This window comes from Desmodus rotundus, chromosome 5, assembly GCF_022682495.2.
Source record: "Desmodus rotundus isolate HL8 chromosome 5, HLdesRot8A.1, whole genome shotgun sequence".
Taxonomy (NCBI): Eukaryota; Metazoa; Chordata; class Mammalia; order Chiroptera; family Phyllostomidae; genus Desmodus; species Desmodus rotundus.
The window spans coordinates 44,967,815-44,985,511 of record NC_071391.1 but is presented as its reverse complement, the minus strand read 5'-3'; the positions used below and the strand labels follow the sequence as shown (position 1 = coordinate 44,985,511).

The following is a 17,697-nucleotide window of genomic DNA, read 5'->3' as shown; positions in this document are numbered from 1 at the left end:
TGTGGCCAATGCACTGGAGTAGAAAGGAGGAGGAAGAGATTGAAACAATAAGAGATCGGGGATACTTACAGGGCTATGCCATATAGTGTCAAATAAGTCATGGTTAGGATTTTTTATTCTAAGTACAAGGAAAGACCCTAGGATATTTTAAAAACAGAGAAGTATAAAATGTGATTTGTGATTTTAAAGGGCTACTTTTACCCACCATGTAGAGTAAGAATGGACTTCAACAGGCAAAAATGGAGTTAGAAAAAAGTTTTGAGGGAATCTTTTAAAGCAGTTAAGAAGAAAAGTGACTCATTATGCTTCTCAAAACAACTGTGTTTCTGCATTTGCATATACTTCCGAGTGGTTAAGAGTCTTCTATTTGCTCAGGAGAGAAATTACAAAATTATATTTCTGTTACCTGAATATTTACCAAATTTACTAAGTATCTGTGGTGCTATTCATATTGTAGTTTGCTCTACACTGTTGTCCCAGCCCTCATTAATGCTGACTTTCCCCTTGTCTGCTGCTGTCCATTGTCCCTGGCCCTTCTAAAGAATGTAACTGACCATGCCATTTTCTTCTGCAGAATTTTTCCATCATTTATTCTCTGCCCCTTGGATAAAATTCAAATTCTTAAGGCAGTCAAGGTCCCTAATAGTCTATTTCTAATATTTTCCACTCTTATCACTCTCCTCCCCTCATCCTGTGGGGCTACTGTGTTGTCTGCTGAAAAGGCCTGGAACCTTTTCACCGAGGCAATTTTATTACATCCTCTGCCCTCTGTCTGGAATAGTCTCCCTAATAGCTCCACAAGATAAAACCCTAATGAGTCCCTAAGACCTAATTTAAATCTCACTTTATTCATTAAGTTTCCTCAGTCTTTCTTGCCCCCTACCAACTAACAATGACCCTCTTAATTTTAAATATCTCATCTTGGTCAGTAAAGCCCATAACATATTTAACTTCACTTGTAGTTTTTTAATAGTTGCTTTATTTCTTTTCCAAATCTCTCATAGTGCTTTTACTATGAAAAAACACATACATTTACCATCTTAATTATTATTAAGTGTATAGTTCATTGGTGTTGAGTATGTTCACAGTGTCGTGGAAAAGATCGCTAGAACCCTCTCATCCTGACGACCTGAAAGTCTGCACCTGTTCAGCAATGACTTCCCCTTTTCCTCTCCCCACACCCCCCTGTAACCATTGTTCTATTCCTGTTTCCATGAATTTCACTGTTTAGAGACCTCATGTAAGTGAATCTTACAGCATTAAAAAGGTATAATTCTTACTTTCGACACTCAAATAGAAACCGTGTTTTAGTCATGCTCACTTATTAAAAATATAATAAAATACTTCCTTCTGTCCTCAGTTGTAAACTTACAAACTCCCTCTGATGATACTTGATATTATCCAAATAATATCAAAATTGATATGTGGACTTCAGCCAGTAATTCAAGAAAAAATTTATGACATATTTCATATAAAGACTCAAAGATGAAGTTTTCATCTTTAAGGAGATAAGTTGTTACTCTTGATCAGATTTTTTTCTATTACACATATATTTTTAAAAAATCTTAATAAACAATTTGATGGATGAAAGGTATTGTAGTACATAGTTATATAAACAACTTTTGAAAACAAAGTCCAGCTCAAGGTTATTTTGTTTTAATCAAGTAAAATAAAGTTTTAAAAAATGCTGTTCATATCTGTTAAATTAAAAGTAAACTACACCAATTCAAAAGAACCTATGCACCCCAATATTCATAGCAGCACAATTTACAATAGCGAAGTACTGGAAGCATCCTAAGTGCCCATCAGTAAATGAATGGCTCAAAAAAATATAGTACATTTACACAATGGAATTCTACACAGCAGAAAGAAAGAAGGAACTCCTACCCTTTTGACAACATGGATGGAACTGGAGAGCATTATGCTAAGTGAAATAAGCCAAGACATGAAAGACAAATAGCATATGATCTCACCTATAAGTGCAACCTAATCACAAAACAAACAAACAAGCAAAATATAACCAGTGACAGTGAAATTAAGAACAAACTGACAGTAACCAGAGGAGAGGAGAGAAGGGATAATGGGGGGAAAGGTGGGAGGGGTTTGCAGGAACGTGTATAAAGGACACATGGACAAAACCAAAGGGGGATATGATCGAGGGTGGGAGGTGCAGATGGCTGGGGTTGGGGGGAGTGGTGGGGAAAAATGGAGAAAACTGTACTTGAACAACAATAAAAAAATAAAATAAAATAAAGCAAACTACACATATAAAAGAGCCTGCGATACAGTTGCAAAAGACACAAAGCTCTATTCCTTCTTCATTGATATTCCTGTTTCATTTCATGAAAACTGCTTAAAGATAGACAAGTTATATTGCGTAGTCTTACAAATTATTTGCAACTATGTTTTCAACCTCTCATGATTATGTTTTGTAATGAGGTTTTCATATAAAATCAAATTTAGGTGGCAATAAAATCATTTAACTAGATATAATATGACATCTGTCAAATTCAAATTTGGTTAGTTTCAAATGTTATTAGAGTAATATTTTCTAAAGAAATTGACAAGAGAAAGAAGAAATAGGAAGAAACAAGAATAAGCAAAGAAATTTATTTTATGTGAATAAGGAGGATGTTATTGAAAAAGTCCACATAGGAGAAATAGAAGGTCTGAATTTGTATAGCATTGTTAGATACAGAAAGAAAAAGACAGTATTAGAAATATTTGAGGTGTAAATTATTAGGACTTATTTTTTATTTGGTGACATATTTATTTTCCTATTTTACATGACAAGATTGACTGAATTATCAACTGACATATACAAAAAGGTGTAGAAGAGAAAGCGTAAACTTGCATAAACATTGTTTTTAAAGTTATGGATTTGTTGATTTTGACAAATATGTGTGATACAGAGGTAAAGATGATGATGGCCACCAGCATATGTATGTGTGTGTGTGTGGGGGGGTGTGTATACATATATATCTGAAACTTAACGCAAGAGTCACTATCAGAGATATAGATTTGGAACAAATCTGCTTCCCTGTGTAGTTGAATAAATAAATATATGCGTGTGTGTGTGTGTCATCTTCATATTTATAATGTGAACAAATTCTTGAGTATATGTAAATTGAATCGCCCAGGAAGAAGGTGAATGAGAAAAGCAACTTGTTAAGTAGAAGATGGAGTCAAAGACATGAGGAATGGAGTGTGGTTACTATTGAACCTGAGAGGAGACAATTTACTTAATTCTGGGAAGGTAAAAATGGGTATCAATGTATTTCAAGAAAGAGCTGAGAGAGGTGGATATTGAGAAAGGTTGGATCAAAGTATCACAATTTTCTGAATAAGGGAAAGGTTTGGAGGAAGATTGAATGGGAGTGAGGTTAGAAATGTGGTGAATATCTGAAATTGCTTTTGTAAAAAAATTTATTGTATTTTTTCTATTACCATTTATCCCTCTTATACTCTTTTTCTACCTCCACCCAACCCCTCCCCACCAAAATTGCTTTTGATAGAAATGGGAGTAATATCCTATCAAGAAAAATTCAAATAATTAACTAAAGATAGATTCTCTAAATGTTCAGGCTCATGCAATCTGATCTATTGCACAATCAGTCTCTGTTCATTTTCAACTTTGAAGATGTTAACATAATAAAAGAGAGATTGTAACATTTGTTTAGTCTTATATTTGTGTTGGTAGTATATGACATAAAGTTAAAAGAAATCAGAGTCCGAGTGAGATACAAATGATCAAGCTGTAAAGGTAAAGAACAAGAACAAAAACAAAAAACGATGTTGGCCGAGAAATTGGAATAAAGTTATTGTGATTCAGTTACTCCAAAACCTTATCTGTCAACACAGAAGACAAATATGAGTAACAGAATGAGTGAAGCATCATAAGATGACACATACTGAGCAGTGAAATGTAGAGGTAAAAATATAGCAAGTAAAGCAATTCCACATTTTAACTACTTCAAACAGAATTAAAAGAATGATTTTATACATGACATAGAGACAAATTTTATTTGAGTTCAAAAACGAAGTGCTTTGAGAGTCTATGGTTTTGAAAGAGTGATGTACGTTAATATTCAATTACTCTAGGACTATTGTGTAGCAGATGGTGCGTAAGAGAGTTTAGTATGTGAGCCTCAGTTCATATGAGCATGTTTTCTCAGTCGTGGTAACCTTCAGGATCCAGCAAGTCCAGAACACACCTGGAACAGTGAGAGTCCCCTGTCTTGTTATTTCTATGCCAAGTACAATTTCTATAAACAAATTCTTACAATTACACCAAGAATCTAAGGCCCAGTGTCAGTGAGAGTAATACTCAGCTTATGTACTCCACACATGAAGATTACTCCTCAAACTCCACACATGAGGATTATGTGATGAAATTATAAAGCAGATGTGATAAATTACATAACTGATAGAACTCAGACTTAACATTAGATACTGTTATTGTTATTATTAGGGCTGCTGTTGATATTTTATTATTCAGCGGGCAGGTGGGGATAGTGATATTACCTGAGAGCTATTGGGTGTTGTGGCATATTCATTGTCTCTTGACTGATTGGGGCACTGATTAATGGCTTACTGAAGGGCCACCTGCTTTTCCTTTGCACAGAGCATGATAGTACTGATTATGTTAACAGTGAAAACTGAAAAATGCAGGAGAGACATCAGGAAAAAATATTCACTAGGGAGTCATTTTAACTTTTGAATTCATAGGAAAATAGAATGGGAAATCGTAGAGTCACTTTCCCTTGGGGTTTGTTAGTTTTGCTGTGTTTTGGGACAAATAAAGGAAACTGTTATTTATTTTAAGGCATGGAAAGAGTGAAGTGGCTAAGGTGGCCCTGAGAGACTGTGATTGAGCACTAAGCAGCTTCTGGAACTCCTCAGCGCCACACACACACACAAACACATGCACACACACTGTTTTTTGTAGCTGTCTCAATACTATCTCTTTTCCTAGACAAGAATCTGGGAGGCGATTTTACAGCCCTGGAGAGACTCCTCCTCAATCTTGGAGCCGCAGGGAATACCCCAGTTCATGTAGATCTGTGGAACTCTCCATGGTACGGTTTGGGAGGGATTCTGGTGCAGCTCAGGAAATAAAACTCCTCGTGTGGGTGGTGGCAATGGTTTTGCCAAGACAGCCTCAGATTGCTTAAGGATCCTCTCCCATCTGGGGACACTCTTAGCAACCAGGTAAGTTTTAGGGCAAAATCAGAGGATAAAGTTGGTCTATCAACAGAATATTGTAAATATCATCACTGAAATTTGTAATTGCCCCCCAACCACTTCTTTCCATGTCCCCTTATCCCTCCGTTCGTCTTCATTCTCTAGTCCAAGCGCTCCATGTCCTTGGGCCCTTGCCTTCTTGCTCATTCACACCTGCTTTAAGGGACAGATGTGAAGACAGCTTTTTTAACCTTGTGATGAATAGGTCATCTTTTTCATAGTGATGGACAGATATCTGATTTTCTATAGTGAAAGCACTGTTTTAGAAAGTAAGGAACTCCCAGTCACTTGAACTAATGTAGGCAGAAGGTAAATGTCATCTATAGAATACTGCGCGAGTGGTTCTATATTGGTTAGACATTGGACTTTTAAAATTCCTTTTGTCTAGAGCCCTAGAATGATTGGAGTTTGAGAATTTCCTGGTAAGGAGGGAAACTGCCTCTGCCATCAGGTGAGGAGTGGTTACAATTAATCTCCAAATCAGTTGGGGTTTTTTTTCCCCTCCTGTTTCCTGAGGTCCTCCCTGCCTATTATACATCCTGGTATAATGAAACACTAATCAGTAAACTTCTTTTACTGATTAAAATTTCCAGTCCCTTTTTCAACTCTCTGTGAACACCCTAGCATGCCTGGAAACCTGAAAGTTTCTCTAGTAATTAACAGCAAATGGAATTGTGCTTATTTGTTTTCTGCTATTTACACAATAAGGAAATTTTGTAATTTTATGTTATTGTTTACCTCCTTCTTCAACCTAAGATCTATAATAAAGTCATGTAGCTTGTGGCAGCCTAGGGAACAGATAAAAAACACTTACACGGTCTATTTCTGTTCATAAATGTGGCAATATGAACAGCAGATGATCAGTGCTAAATGAAACTTTCAATGGAAGAACTTGGGATCTAAGAACTTACTCTTCAGGGGATAGACTTGAACTCTACCTGCTTTCTAGATCCTGAGTAACATAAATAAAGAACATAATCTAAAGACCTATATCAAGGAGTCAGAAACTTGCCCAGAGGTGCAGTTTTGACTTGGTCTTCTCTAGCTGAACCCTCAAGCTGCATTGCACTTAATTTAATTTTTCTCAACAAGGCTCTGCCTCCCATGAACCCCTTCCCCCCAGTGGAAGGACAGAAAATGTATGCTGGATATTTTAATAGTCCAGATATTTGCACCAACACCTCACTGTCTTTCCTAAGAGCAATGGAAAGAATTACATATTTTACAGAAAAAGGGAAAATATGCTCAGACTAAAACATGGTTAAGGCTGGGGAAATCTGAATCAGAAATCTTTCAAAGAGCACTTTTTAGAAAATTTCAAAAACAGTTTTAATATGTCTTTTTATGCGTCATGAGCAGGGGTCATCAGTGTAAACATAGGCTGGGGTTGAGACACTCAATATTTGTAGAACAGAAGGTAGATTATTAAATAGTTAAAAGAGCCACAGAATTCAACTTTATTTTTCTTGCTAGAATAGAATCTATCAGTTTTCACTTCTACCAATTGCAAAGAACTCTGACCCAAAAATTCAAAACAGACAAACAAAATAAAAAATAAGAAAGAAACAGACAAAACTCCAAGTAGTAGTAGTGAGAACATGTGAAGAAAACGTTTTATTCCAAGTAATCATAGTAAAAAGCACCTATTTTGTTTTCTGAGGCTTTTGCATTTTTAATCCTCACATGGCCTCTGTGAGGTGTTATTGTTGTCCACATATCACATGCATAGGGCTACACTGAGGAGCAGGGCGAACTAGAATCTGATTACAAGATGGGTGGATCTACAGTCCATATTCTTAACACTACATTGCCTCTTGGTCAACTTGATTCTGATCAACCGTTGAAGGCAACTGCTGCCTTTCTGAAGGTTAAAATCTTCTCAAAGAGAGTCTACTCTATCTCTGACTGGCATTCACGTTTAAAGTTGACTGGCCCCATCAAGGTGCCTGTGGAACAAGTGTAGTTACTGATTCTGGCAACATGAGCATGTCTTCCAGATCCCTACTAACGCCTCTATACTGACTCTCAGTCAGAGTGTAACACACCATTATGAGTGGTCACTGTGCCTTAGCGATAGAACTGCCAGACCATCCTGATTCTAACAACAACAACGACAGCAAAAACTTCAGGTAAGGTTAACCTATAAACAGAATTGCTGTTATTGTTTTCTTAAGTATAATTTGCTCCCCTTCTATTAAGACTTCACTAGATTAACGTTGACAAATACATTTTACTTCATATAACTAGAAGTTGCTGTCTGAAGTTCTTGGGGTGAGAATGACTCTGAGACCACATCCAGGCTCAGGGCAAACGAAGGAGGGTCATGCTCTAATAGAAGCATAGGCATGTGCCCTGGGCATTTCCACCCCTGCCCTACACACATGATTCATTGTGTACGTGGGAGATCTAGGCATAAGGAGTATAATGGGTGGGAATGGCATCCTTTCAAGAAAACACATAATTAATATTTTATATTGATTTTTGTCTTGGTTATTGTGTCCTCAGCTTCTGATTCAACAGTTTAAAAGCTAGTGGATCAAAAAATTATGGTACATTTACACAATGGAATTCTACGCAGCAGAGAGAAAGAAGGAGCTTATACCCTTTGCAATGGCATGGATGGAACTGGAGAGCATTATGCTAAGTGAAATAAGCCAGGTGGTGAGGGACAAATACCATATGATCTCACCTTTAACTGGAACATAATCAACAAAAGAAAAAAGCAAACAGAATATAACCAGAGACATTGAAATTAAGAACATTGTAACAATAGCCAGAGGGGAGTGGGGAGGGGATAGTGGGGAGAGGGGTCTATAGGAGCTACTATAAAGGACACAAGGACAAAATCAAGGGGGAGGGTAGAGGTGGGGGAGGGAGGTGGGACTGGCTGGGGTGGGGTGGAGGGAAGGGGAGAAAATGCAGACAATTGTAACTAAATAAAAATAAATAAATAAATTTTTTAAGAAATAAAAAATATTAAAAAAAGGAAGGAAAGGTCACGAGAGGCAGAGCCTTTCCCCTAATGCATTGGCACTGCAGTGTGTGCTTTAAATTGAATATGACTTATTTGTACTGGGGTGGGTCTTTTTTCCTTGGCCAGTAGAAGCTTTCTCAACAGAAAACACTCTGGAGTAGTACTTTCAGGAATTTAGTCTTCTCTTACACTCTTCCCCACCCATGTATAAATAAAATGGTTGTACTTCCAGGGAATTTAGATTCGAATATCTTGTTCATCTCTGTGACTGTATTTTCAGGAAGCCATCCGTCAAGATCAAGCTCTGCCCTCATGCTTATCTCATACGGGTTTCATGGCAAATAATAACTACACCCACTTCCAACACCTTTACTTTGTCTTAACTGGGATTCCAGGGCTTGAGCAAATGTACTACTGGATGGCTTTCCCATTGGGTGCTATATATGTCATCGCCCTCTTTGGTAATAGTGTCATCATCTCTACCATCAAGTCTGAAATGTCCCTGCATATCCCCATGTACTACTTTCTGTGTATGCTGGCACTGGCAGACATGGGACTTGCCCTCTGTACTTTGCCCTCTATGCTGGGCATATTCTGGTTTAACTACAAATCCATTGCCTTTGATGCCTGCCTTGTTCAGATGTACTTCATCCACACCTTTTCAGCCATCGAGTCTGGTGTGCTGGTGGCCATGGCCTTTGATAGGGTTGTGGCAATCTGGACCCCCCTCAGGTATAACACCATCCTAACCAATGGTGTGCTCTTCAGGACAGGGGCAGTCATCTTGGCAAGGGCAGTCTGTGTGGTCTTCCCTGTGCCTTTTCTCATCAAGCGACTCCCCTTCTACCGCTCCAATATCCTGTCCCACTCCTTCTGCCTCCACCAAGATGTCATGCGCCTTGCCTGTGCCAGCACCCGTGTTAACAGTCTCTATGGCCTCATTGCTGTCATCTTCACCAAGGGCTCAGACTCCCTCTGCATCCTCCTCTCCTATGCCTTCATACTCCGAACAGTAATGGCCATCGCCTCAAGGGAGGGCCGGCTGAAGGCACTCAACACCTGTGTTTCACACATCTGTGCTGTACTCATCTTCTATGTGCCACTCATTGGGGTGTCTGTCATTCATCGTTTTGGAAAGCACCTTTCACCACTGACTCATGTCCTCATGGCTAATGCCTACCTTCTTGTACCCCCTGTGCTGAACCCCATAGTCTATACCGTGAAGACCAAGGAGATACGAAGGAAGATCATCCAGATATTTGTTCGAACCAAGATTACTTCAGAGAGTTAAGGTCTACCAGGTTGAGAGAGGAAAAGCCTATTCTGTAAAAGCTCAATTATGACTATGACAAATAAAGGTTTATAATTTTTTCACATTTCCGTGTGATTTGAATTGGGCAAGAGAAGATTTCCCTACTCTCACAGCATACTTTCCTATTCCTGTGCCAAGCTGTTTTTCGCCCAGTAAAGGAAGAGTGGCATCTCTAGGAACTGTTCAATGTCCTGCTCTTTAGCCCTGAATTTATGAGTTGACATATTACTGCTCAAGACAGAGAATATTATTAATTCCATTTTAAATAACTCTTTTGAACAGAAATAGGCCATTAGTTTTATGCTTTCTAAACCAAAGGTCATTAAATTGATTTAATTTAACATTCTAGCTCAGGAGTTAGAAATGACTCCTATCAGCTTAATAGGGAAGAGATAAACTATTCTCGTTAAATAATAAGAGAACACCTGGGGATAATACATTATTAAATAAGAGATGAATCAGAAAAATGACCAAATCTTAAGATTAAGAATATAAATGTATACAATCGAGTAGGGGACAAAGGTGTTGCATAATTTGGGATCAAAAGATTAAGGGGAGTTTTAGCTCTTCCATGTGTGATACTGGCTATTCTCTTACTGCATTTTTTAATTTTGAAAATGGAAATAATATCATTTGGCCTCCAGTGTTGTACAAAATTAAATTCAATCATATGAATACAATTATTTGGAAACTTTGAAGTGTTGCGCACCGATAAAAAGTGTTAAAAAATATCACATCTAAGAGAATAAGAGAACATGCATTTATAGACTCGCTGCTAGGTAAAAGCCACAGTGCCAGAGCCTTTTTCATGTTATCTTATTTGGTAATTATGGCATCCCTACAAGGGAGAGTGTTGTGTACTCTTTTCAGATGAGGATATCAAGGCACAAAGCAATGTATTTTTTGGCCTAGACTCAGGCAAGCAGATTTTCTGAAGAATGATGGATACCATCTACATTGTGAAAAACAAATAAAGTGGGATAGTTAGAATGGGAAAGACACTTATAGTAGAGGTTTAAAAATAATTATGAATATTGGTTGAAGACAAACTAAATATAGAGAGTAGAAGAAAGAAGGCACGTATGTACACTGAGTTATTTGTGTTCCTTTACAAGGTCCAGATGACTTTTCCCAAAGTATTTACTGTTTGCTAAAATCTAAGACAAAAGATTCTTTGTGACTTGAGTGGTAATTGTAATTATGTGTTACTCAAATCAGTGGCTATTTTAGAAGTTTGTTAGGGCAGAACATAGCTTAGTTAAGATTAATTTAGTGATAGGATGCATACAAAAAGTGAGTGTTTCCATTTAAATACTGTTTTCAGGTTCAAGAGACCTTACTGAATTAATCTCAGGTTCATAAAAATAATCTTTATTATTCTTTTTTATTTCTATAAGAAACAGCACAATGCAGACATTTAACAAAATTGTAAAGTGTAAAAAACAACATTTAAATATTCTGGACTTTGTGAGGAGAGTTGAGCTCTACCATTCCTGGAGTCACTTGTTAAGGGTTTGCCAACACAGTTGCAGTCCCGAGTCTGGAGTGCGGAATGCAACTCAGCGCTGGTCTCAATCTGTTCTTTGGACATAGGGAAGAAGGGTCTTTAGAAGCAGTGCAAACTGACCAATATCCTCAGGACTCATCTCTGTGAGTACTTTTGGGTCTTAGGTGTTTGAAATTTAATCCATGCCAAAAATTTCTAAAATACTCTACCTTTTAGAGGCAAATAGAAATGTTCTTCATAGCCATTGTCTTTGGTGCCTTTAGTGCATGAAGACTAACCTTGAAACTAGGGTACTTGTGCAGGAGTTCATGGGTTTTCCTATGTCTTTTTCTCTTTCCTTCACTTTTCTTCTTTAAAGACGATCGAAACGATAGCCACAGCAGTGGTAGTGCTAGCAGTAGTAGCAATACCATGTACTAAATAATAAGCACAATAACTGGTGTTTTAGACAAGGTCTCATTACTCCAAGAATTAACTCTATGGGTGCATATATTGAGAGCAGGGGCTTAGGTGTCATACACCCCCGGGTTCAAGTTCTGGCTGTGCCACTTATTATCTGTGTAGTGTGGGTACGAGATCTAATTTCTTTAATGCTAATTGTTCTAATCAACAAAGTCTGACTAGGACTATTTATTTTGTAGAGTTATGGAGATTAAAAGAGTTAATGCGTATAAGGCTTAGCCCAAGGCCTGGAAATAATAAGCATTGAATAAATATCTGTTGTTATTATTATTGTTATTACTCTCAATTTAAAACCCCCACACACACTAAGGCACAGAACATTTATGTAACTTGGTCAAGCTCACACAGAAAGTAGGTGGGCACAGCCACAATTTGAAATACACATCATTACTCTAGCTCTAAGATTAATAAGCAAGGGACTGTAAATATTTGTAATCATATAAATAAATCAAGTTGAAGGATGATTAAGGGGAAAATATTTGGTTTGTTAATTAGAAAAAGGTCTGAACCATGGAAAACATAGATTTCACGTAGCAATAGAGACAAAAGTCAGACTGCAGGAGCTAGAGAAGGTCCTGCGAAGTGAGGCTGTGGATTATGTGTGTAGACTGTCAATAAAGAATTTACATTTTTTTATTTTGCTATGCTATGGTCCCGTCAGAGAGTGAGAAAATAGTGGCATTAAAGGGCACTTTCAGATACTTGTCCCTGTTATCCCAGTTTGTGAACATTAGAAATATATTCCGTGGTGGTTGGCTTTTATCCTTAGAGTGACAGTTTTCAAATTTTTGGTTATATATCTGTATAAGAAAGTAAAAAAAAGACACTTCTTAATATATTTATATTTTATTTTTATTCATTGAAAAACAACAGACACTACTATAGTAATATCTTATGTATGTGATAACACATTAAGAAAAATAAATATTTTGAAGAATGAGGTAAAATTAAATACAAATAAAATTTCTATTCTTTTCTCTTTGTAGACAAATTGATGATAATGTGTTCTGTTTGAGATTAATGTTTTCCATTTAGATAGCATCATTGTTGAGGCCTTTGCTGGTATTTGCTTTCTGCACAAACCAATAATTTTCAAGTAATTTTCATTGAAAATGTAAACTCTGTATCAATGTTGCAAATTTGTTTTTTTTATTAAGTTTATTGGGGTGACATCAGTTAATGAGATTTCAAGTGTACATTTCTATGATACAAGATCTGTATATTGCACTGTGTGCCCACCACCCCAAATCTACCCATCTCCCATCACCATATTAGGCCCCCTCCTCCCTTCACCCTTCCCATCACTTTCCCTCTGGTCTTTTACAATCTCTTTTAATAATGTTTTGTAGTTTTTAGTATGTAGGTCCTTTGTTAAGTTTATTCTTAGGCATTTTATTCTTTTGGTTGCAATTGCAAAAGGAATCTTTTTTTATTTCTTTGTCTGAAATTTCATTATATATAGAGACAACTGAGAATGACAATATAACATATCAAAACAACTGGGATGCAGTGAAAGCAGTAATAAGAGGGAAGTTTATATCATTACAGGTCTATCTCAAGGAACAAGAGAAATCCCAATAAAAAAATTGACACCACATCTTAAAGAACTAGAAAAAGAAGAATAAAAGCAACCCAAAGTCAGCAGAAGAAATTAGATATAAAAATTAGAGCAGAATTGAATAAAAAAAAGAACAAAAAGTCTATAAAAATTAACACAAAAAAGAGCTGGTTATTTGAAAAGATTAATAAAATTGACAAACCCCTAACCAGACTCATATGCAAACTGGTGCTACCACTTTGGAAAGCAATATGGAGACACCTCAAAAAATTAAAAATGGATCTGCATTTTGACCCAGTAATCCTACTTCTGGGAATATATCTGAAGAAACCCAAAACACTAATTCAAAAGAACATAAGCACCCCTATGTTCATTGCAGCATTATTTACAATCACCAAGATATGGAAGTAGCCCAAGTATCCATCAGTAGGTGAGTGGATAAAACCACTATGGGACATTTATACAATGGAATACTACTCAACCATAAAGAAGAGAAAATTTTACCATCTGCAACAGCATGGATGGACCTGGAGAACATTATGCTTAGTGAAATAAGCCAGTTAATGAAAGATAAATGCCATATGATATCACTTATATGTGGAATCTAATGAACAAACTGAACTAACAGGTAAAATAGAGGCAGACACATAGAGAGCAGGATTACAGCTATTGGGGGTGGTGTGGAAGTTAGGGAGTGGAGGGATCAAGCAGAAAGGAAAAAGGACTCATGGACATGGACAACAGTATGGTGATTGCAGGTAGGGGGGATTAGGGGGTTAAATGAAAGTGGAAAAAATACAATAAAATTTTTTGAAAAAGAAAAAACATAAAAGACCCATGTAAACAAAAACAGAAATGAAAGAGAAGTCACCACAGACATCATAGGAATATAAAATATCTTACTCAAATACTATGAAAGATTATATGCCACTAAATTCAATAACCTAGAAGAAATGTATAAATTCCTAGAATATGTAACCTTCCTAGACTGAATCATGAAGAACTGGAAAACATAAATAAACCAATCAACAATGAGGAAATTGAAACCAACAACAAAAACCTTTGGATGCCAAAGTCTTGGGAGTAGATGGGGCCATATTCTGGAGAAGGTCTTCCTGAAGGGCAGAAGAGCCTGGGTCCCAAGAGCACAAGGAGCCTAGCTTGTCCCCACCCCACTGAGGGTATTTCCCTTGCCCCTTACCCCTCTCTTGTATTATAAACATATAAGGGGGGAAGGGGTGGGTGGGGAGGGGTTGTGGGACTGCGGTCTTGCTTCTCCTCCTCCCTACTCCCTTGGTCCCCTATCCCTGGGGATGTTTGTTAAAAAGTTTGAAAAAAAAATTAAAATTAAAAAAACTCTCTAAAAAATAAAAGTCCAAGACCAGATGACTTCCCTAGTGAATTCTACCAAACATTTAAAGAAGATTTGAAATATGTCCTTCTTAAACTCTTTGAAAAAATTGAAGAAGGGCAATACTTCCTAACACATTTTATGAGGCTAACATAACCCTGATACCAAAACCTGGTAAGGCTAACATGAAAAAAGAAAACTACATAGCAATATATTTGATGAATACAGATGCAAAAATCATAAACAAAATACTAGCAAGTCAAATACAACAATACGTTAAAAAAAATAATACATCACAATCAAGTGGGGTTCATTCCAGGGGCACAAGGATGGTTCAACACATGCAAATCAATCAATGCATTTGGTAACACACTACATTAAAAAAAGAAAGTATAAAAATCATATGATCTTATCAACAGATGCAATAAAAGCATTTGCTAAGATACAACATCCACTTATTAAAACACTCAATAATGTAGGTATAAAAGGAAAGTACCTTAACACAATAAAGGCCATATATGACAAACCCTCAGCAAATTTAGTCTTAATCTGCCTCTCTGTCTAGTTTCATCCTGACAAGCTCAATCTCTTACTTAAAGATCCAACAATATTCATTACCAGCTCAGCATTCATGCATCTGTATCATAGAAGCACTGGTTCCTTCTCTTTCCCTGGAATTTGCTTACAAGCCTGGGAGAGCTTGAGACATGGGGCGAGTCTCAATTCACAGACTTTGGAATCAACTGATCTGAATCTGAATCTAGTTCTGCCATTTAGAAACTGTATGACTTAGAACACGTGACTTAACTGCTCTAAATCTCATTTCCCTCATGTGTAAAATGTTGATAACCTCTATTCTCAAAGATTGTTGGGAGAATAAATTGAAATAATATATAAAGGCAACTAGCATTATTAGTTATAACTAATGAATTAAATGAATATGATATTGTCATGTAATAATTATGTAACATAATTATATATGTATTTCTGTTCAGATAAAATGCCAGGAATTGAGCAGAAAATCGGTGGCTTATTCTCTGTATCTCCAGGGTCTAGCATCATGACTGAAATTTCATTAGTGTTAAATGTGCACTTATTGAATGAGTAAATAACCCCCCTAGCAACTACTATGTAATTATTAGCTAAATACTTAAAATAGGTATTAGTATCAATGCAAAGGCACATTGCATTTGACATGCTCTTCAGCACACTTGGGTGCACTGCTTTATTAAACTTCTTCCCAGTGCTGAAAGTTTTCATCTGTCCTCATACAATGTCCACCAGCAATTTTACTTGGTAAAGTTTTGCTGGATACACAGCAAAATAGACTTCACTCATGCTGAGTCAAAAGAGAAAGGTCAGAACACCTATTATTCTACTAAGTATGTGGCTGAAAACTAGAACCATTATAAATCTGTAAAGAAGTAATATCCCTTAAAAAGAATAGGTATAAATTAAGTAACCATAGATATGTCTTTTAATTTATCATAGGCAAATTAAAAATAATTCATCATCTTTATTAATAAATAAATAAAATCCATCATTTTATTTACCCAATAAATACTGAAACATAAACATAAATGCTATTTAATTCTGTAAGCTTTCTTTGCTCTATTTTAAGGAAAATAATGCTATCTCAGAAACACTGCTCTTCAGCAGTGATATAGGGCTTTTATAACTCTTATTAATATAATTATTATTTAATAGATAATTAAAGAAAAATATTACTTAACATTATATGAATAAACACTCATGAGCATTATCTAGATAAACAGCTGATAATTTATGCTCATCTCCAGTTTCAAGGAAGAAAAATTATGATGGCAATTTTGTATGTGGCTCCAGATATAAAAATGTATTCATCTCCAAATGGAGTGTACATAAACCAAGAATGACCTGTGTTATATTTTTACCCACAAGTCTTGCCCACCCTTGAATTTTACCAGATGTGTATAATTTGACTGCATGATAACTGCTTAAAGTACTACTATTCTGCAACTTACATTTGATTTCATTTCCCAGGTCCTGTTCTTTCTCCTCTGGAACAGGTAGATGATCCGCCTTCGTATCTGCTTGGTCTTCACACTGTATACGATGGGGTTTAGTACAGGGGGGAGTAACAGATAGATATTGGCCATGAGCATGTGTACTACTGGTGATAAATGCTTCCCAAACCTGTGGATCATGGTGACGCCAATGAGGGGAACATAGAAGAGGAGCACAGCACAGATGTGAGAAAAGCAGGTATTGAGGGCTTTGAGCCTTTCAGCTTTGGAAGCAATGCCCAGTACAGTCTTCAGGATGAGCATGTAAGAAAAGAGAATGATGAGGGCATCCAGTCCCAGTGTGAAGATGACTACAATGAGGCCGTACAGGCTGTTGATGCGGGTGCTGGCACAGGCTAGCCGCATTGCATCTTGGTGGAGACAGTATGAATGAGACAAGACATTGGATCTGCAAAAGGGTAGTCGCTTTATAAGGAAGGGCACAGGGAAGACCACACAGACTGCCCGGGTGAGGACAGCTATTCCAATTTTGCCAATGATACTATGGGTGAGAATGGAAGCATAGTGTAACGGGTTGCGGATGGCCACAAATCTGTCAAAGGCCATGGACACTAACACTCCTGATTCTACCACTCCAAATCCATGGATGAAGAACATCTGTGTGATGCATGCATCAAAGGGAATCTCGAGGGCATTAAACCAGAAGATTCTGAGCATGGAAGGCAAGGTGGACATGGAGAGACTAACATCGGTTAGAGCCAAGATGGAAAGGAAGTAGTACATAGGCTCATGGAGACTCTGATCTACCTTGATGACAGCTAGGATGGTACCATTTCCCAGGAGAGTTAGTGTGTAGAGGAATCCCAGGGGAAAGGCCATCCATGGATTTTTATCTGGCATCCCTGGGATACCTGTCAAAATGAAACTATGGTGGTTGACAAGCGATGCATTAAAGTCCATCATGGTGTTCTCATCACCAGGTGAGGCTGTATTCTCCCACTTGGCTCGCAGCTCCTAAATTGAAAATATATTTTCGTATAAGACAGATAAATGGCTTTATGAATATAAAGAGGGACAGCAGAGAGGAGAATTAAGTTAAAAAACAGCATTTTAGAAATTTTTGTATCACTGTCTTTTTGTTTCCTAGATAATCAGATGGGATGACCTCCCTCACCTTGGATTTAATATGTTCATCTGAAAAATTAAGATAAGGCTAACCCTAGTGTTTAGTCAGTAAAACATTTGGATATCTCTTCTTTTAAAAGCTCTTAAGATTTGGCAGA

At 37.0% G+C, this 17,697-nt stretch overlaps 2 protein-coding genes across 2 annotated transcripts; one reads left to right on the top strand and one right to left on the bottom strand.

Moving 5' to 3' along the window:
* The first annotated feature begins 5,066 nt into the window (after positions 1-5,066).
* On the top strand, positions 5,067-9,810 carry LOC112315936 (olfactory receptor 51H1). Its single transcript, XM_024572597.3, has 2 exons — positions 5,067-5,211; positions 8,499-9,810. The coding sequence occupies exon 2, from the start codon at positions 8,553-8,555 to the stop codon at positions 9,507-9,509; it is 957 nt and encodes a 318-aa protein (XP_024428365.2). The 5' UTR covers positions 5,067-5,211; positions 8,499-8,552; the 3' UTR covers positions 9,510-9,810.
* A 6,208-nt stretch (positions 9,811-16,018) lies between these two features.
* On the bottom strand, positions 16,019-17,406 carry LOC112315937 (olfactory receptor 51H1). The gene has a single exon (XM_024572598.3). It carries the CDS (start codon positions 17,375-17,377, stop codon positions 16,385-16,387), a length of 993 nt encoding a protein of 330 aa, XP_024428366.1. The 5' UTR covers positions 17,378-17,406; the 3' UTR covers positions 16,019-16,384.
* Between the last annotated feature and the right edge of the window lie 291 nt (positions 17,407-17,697).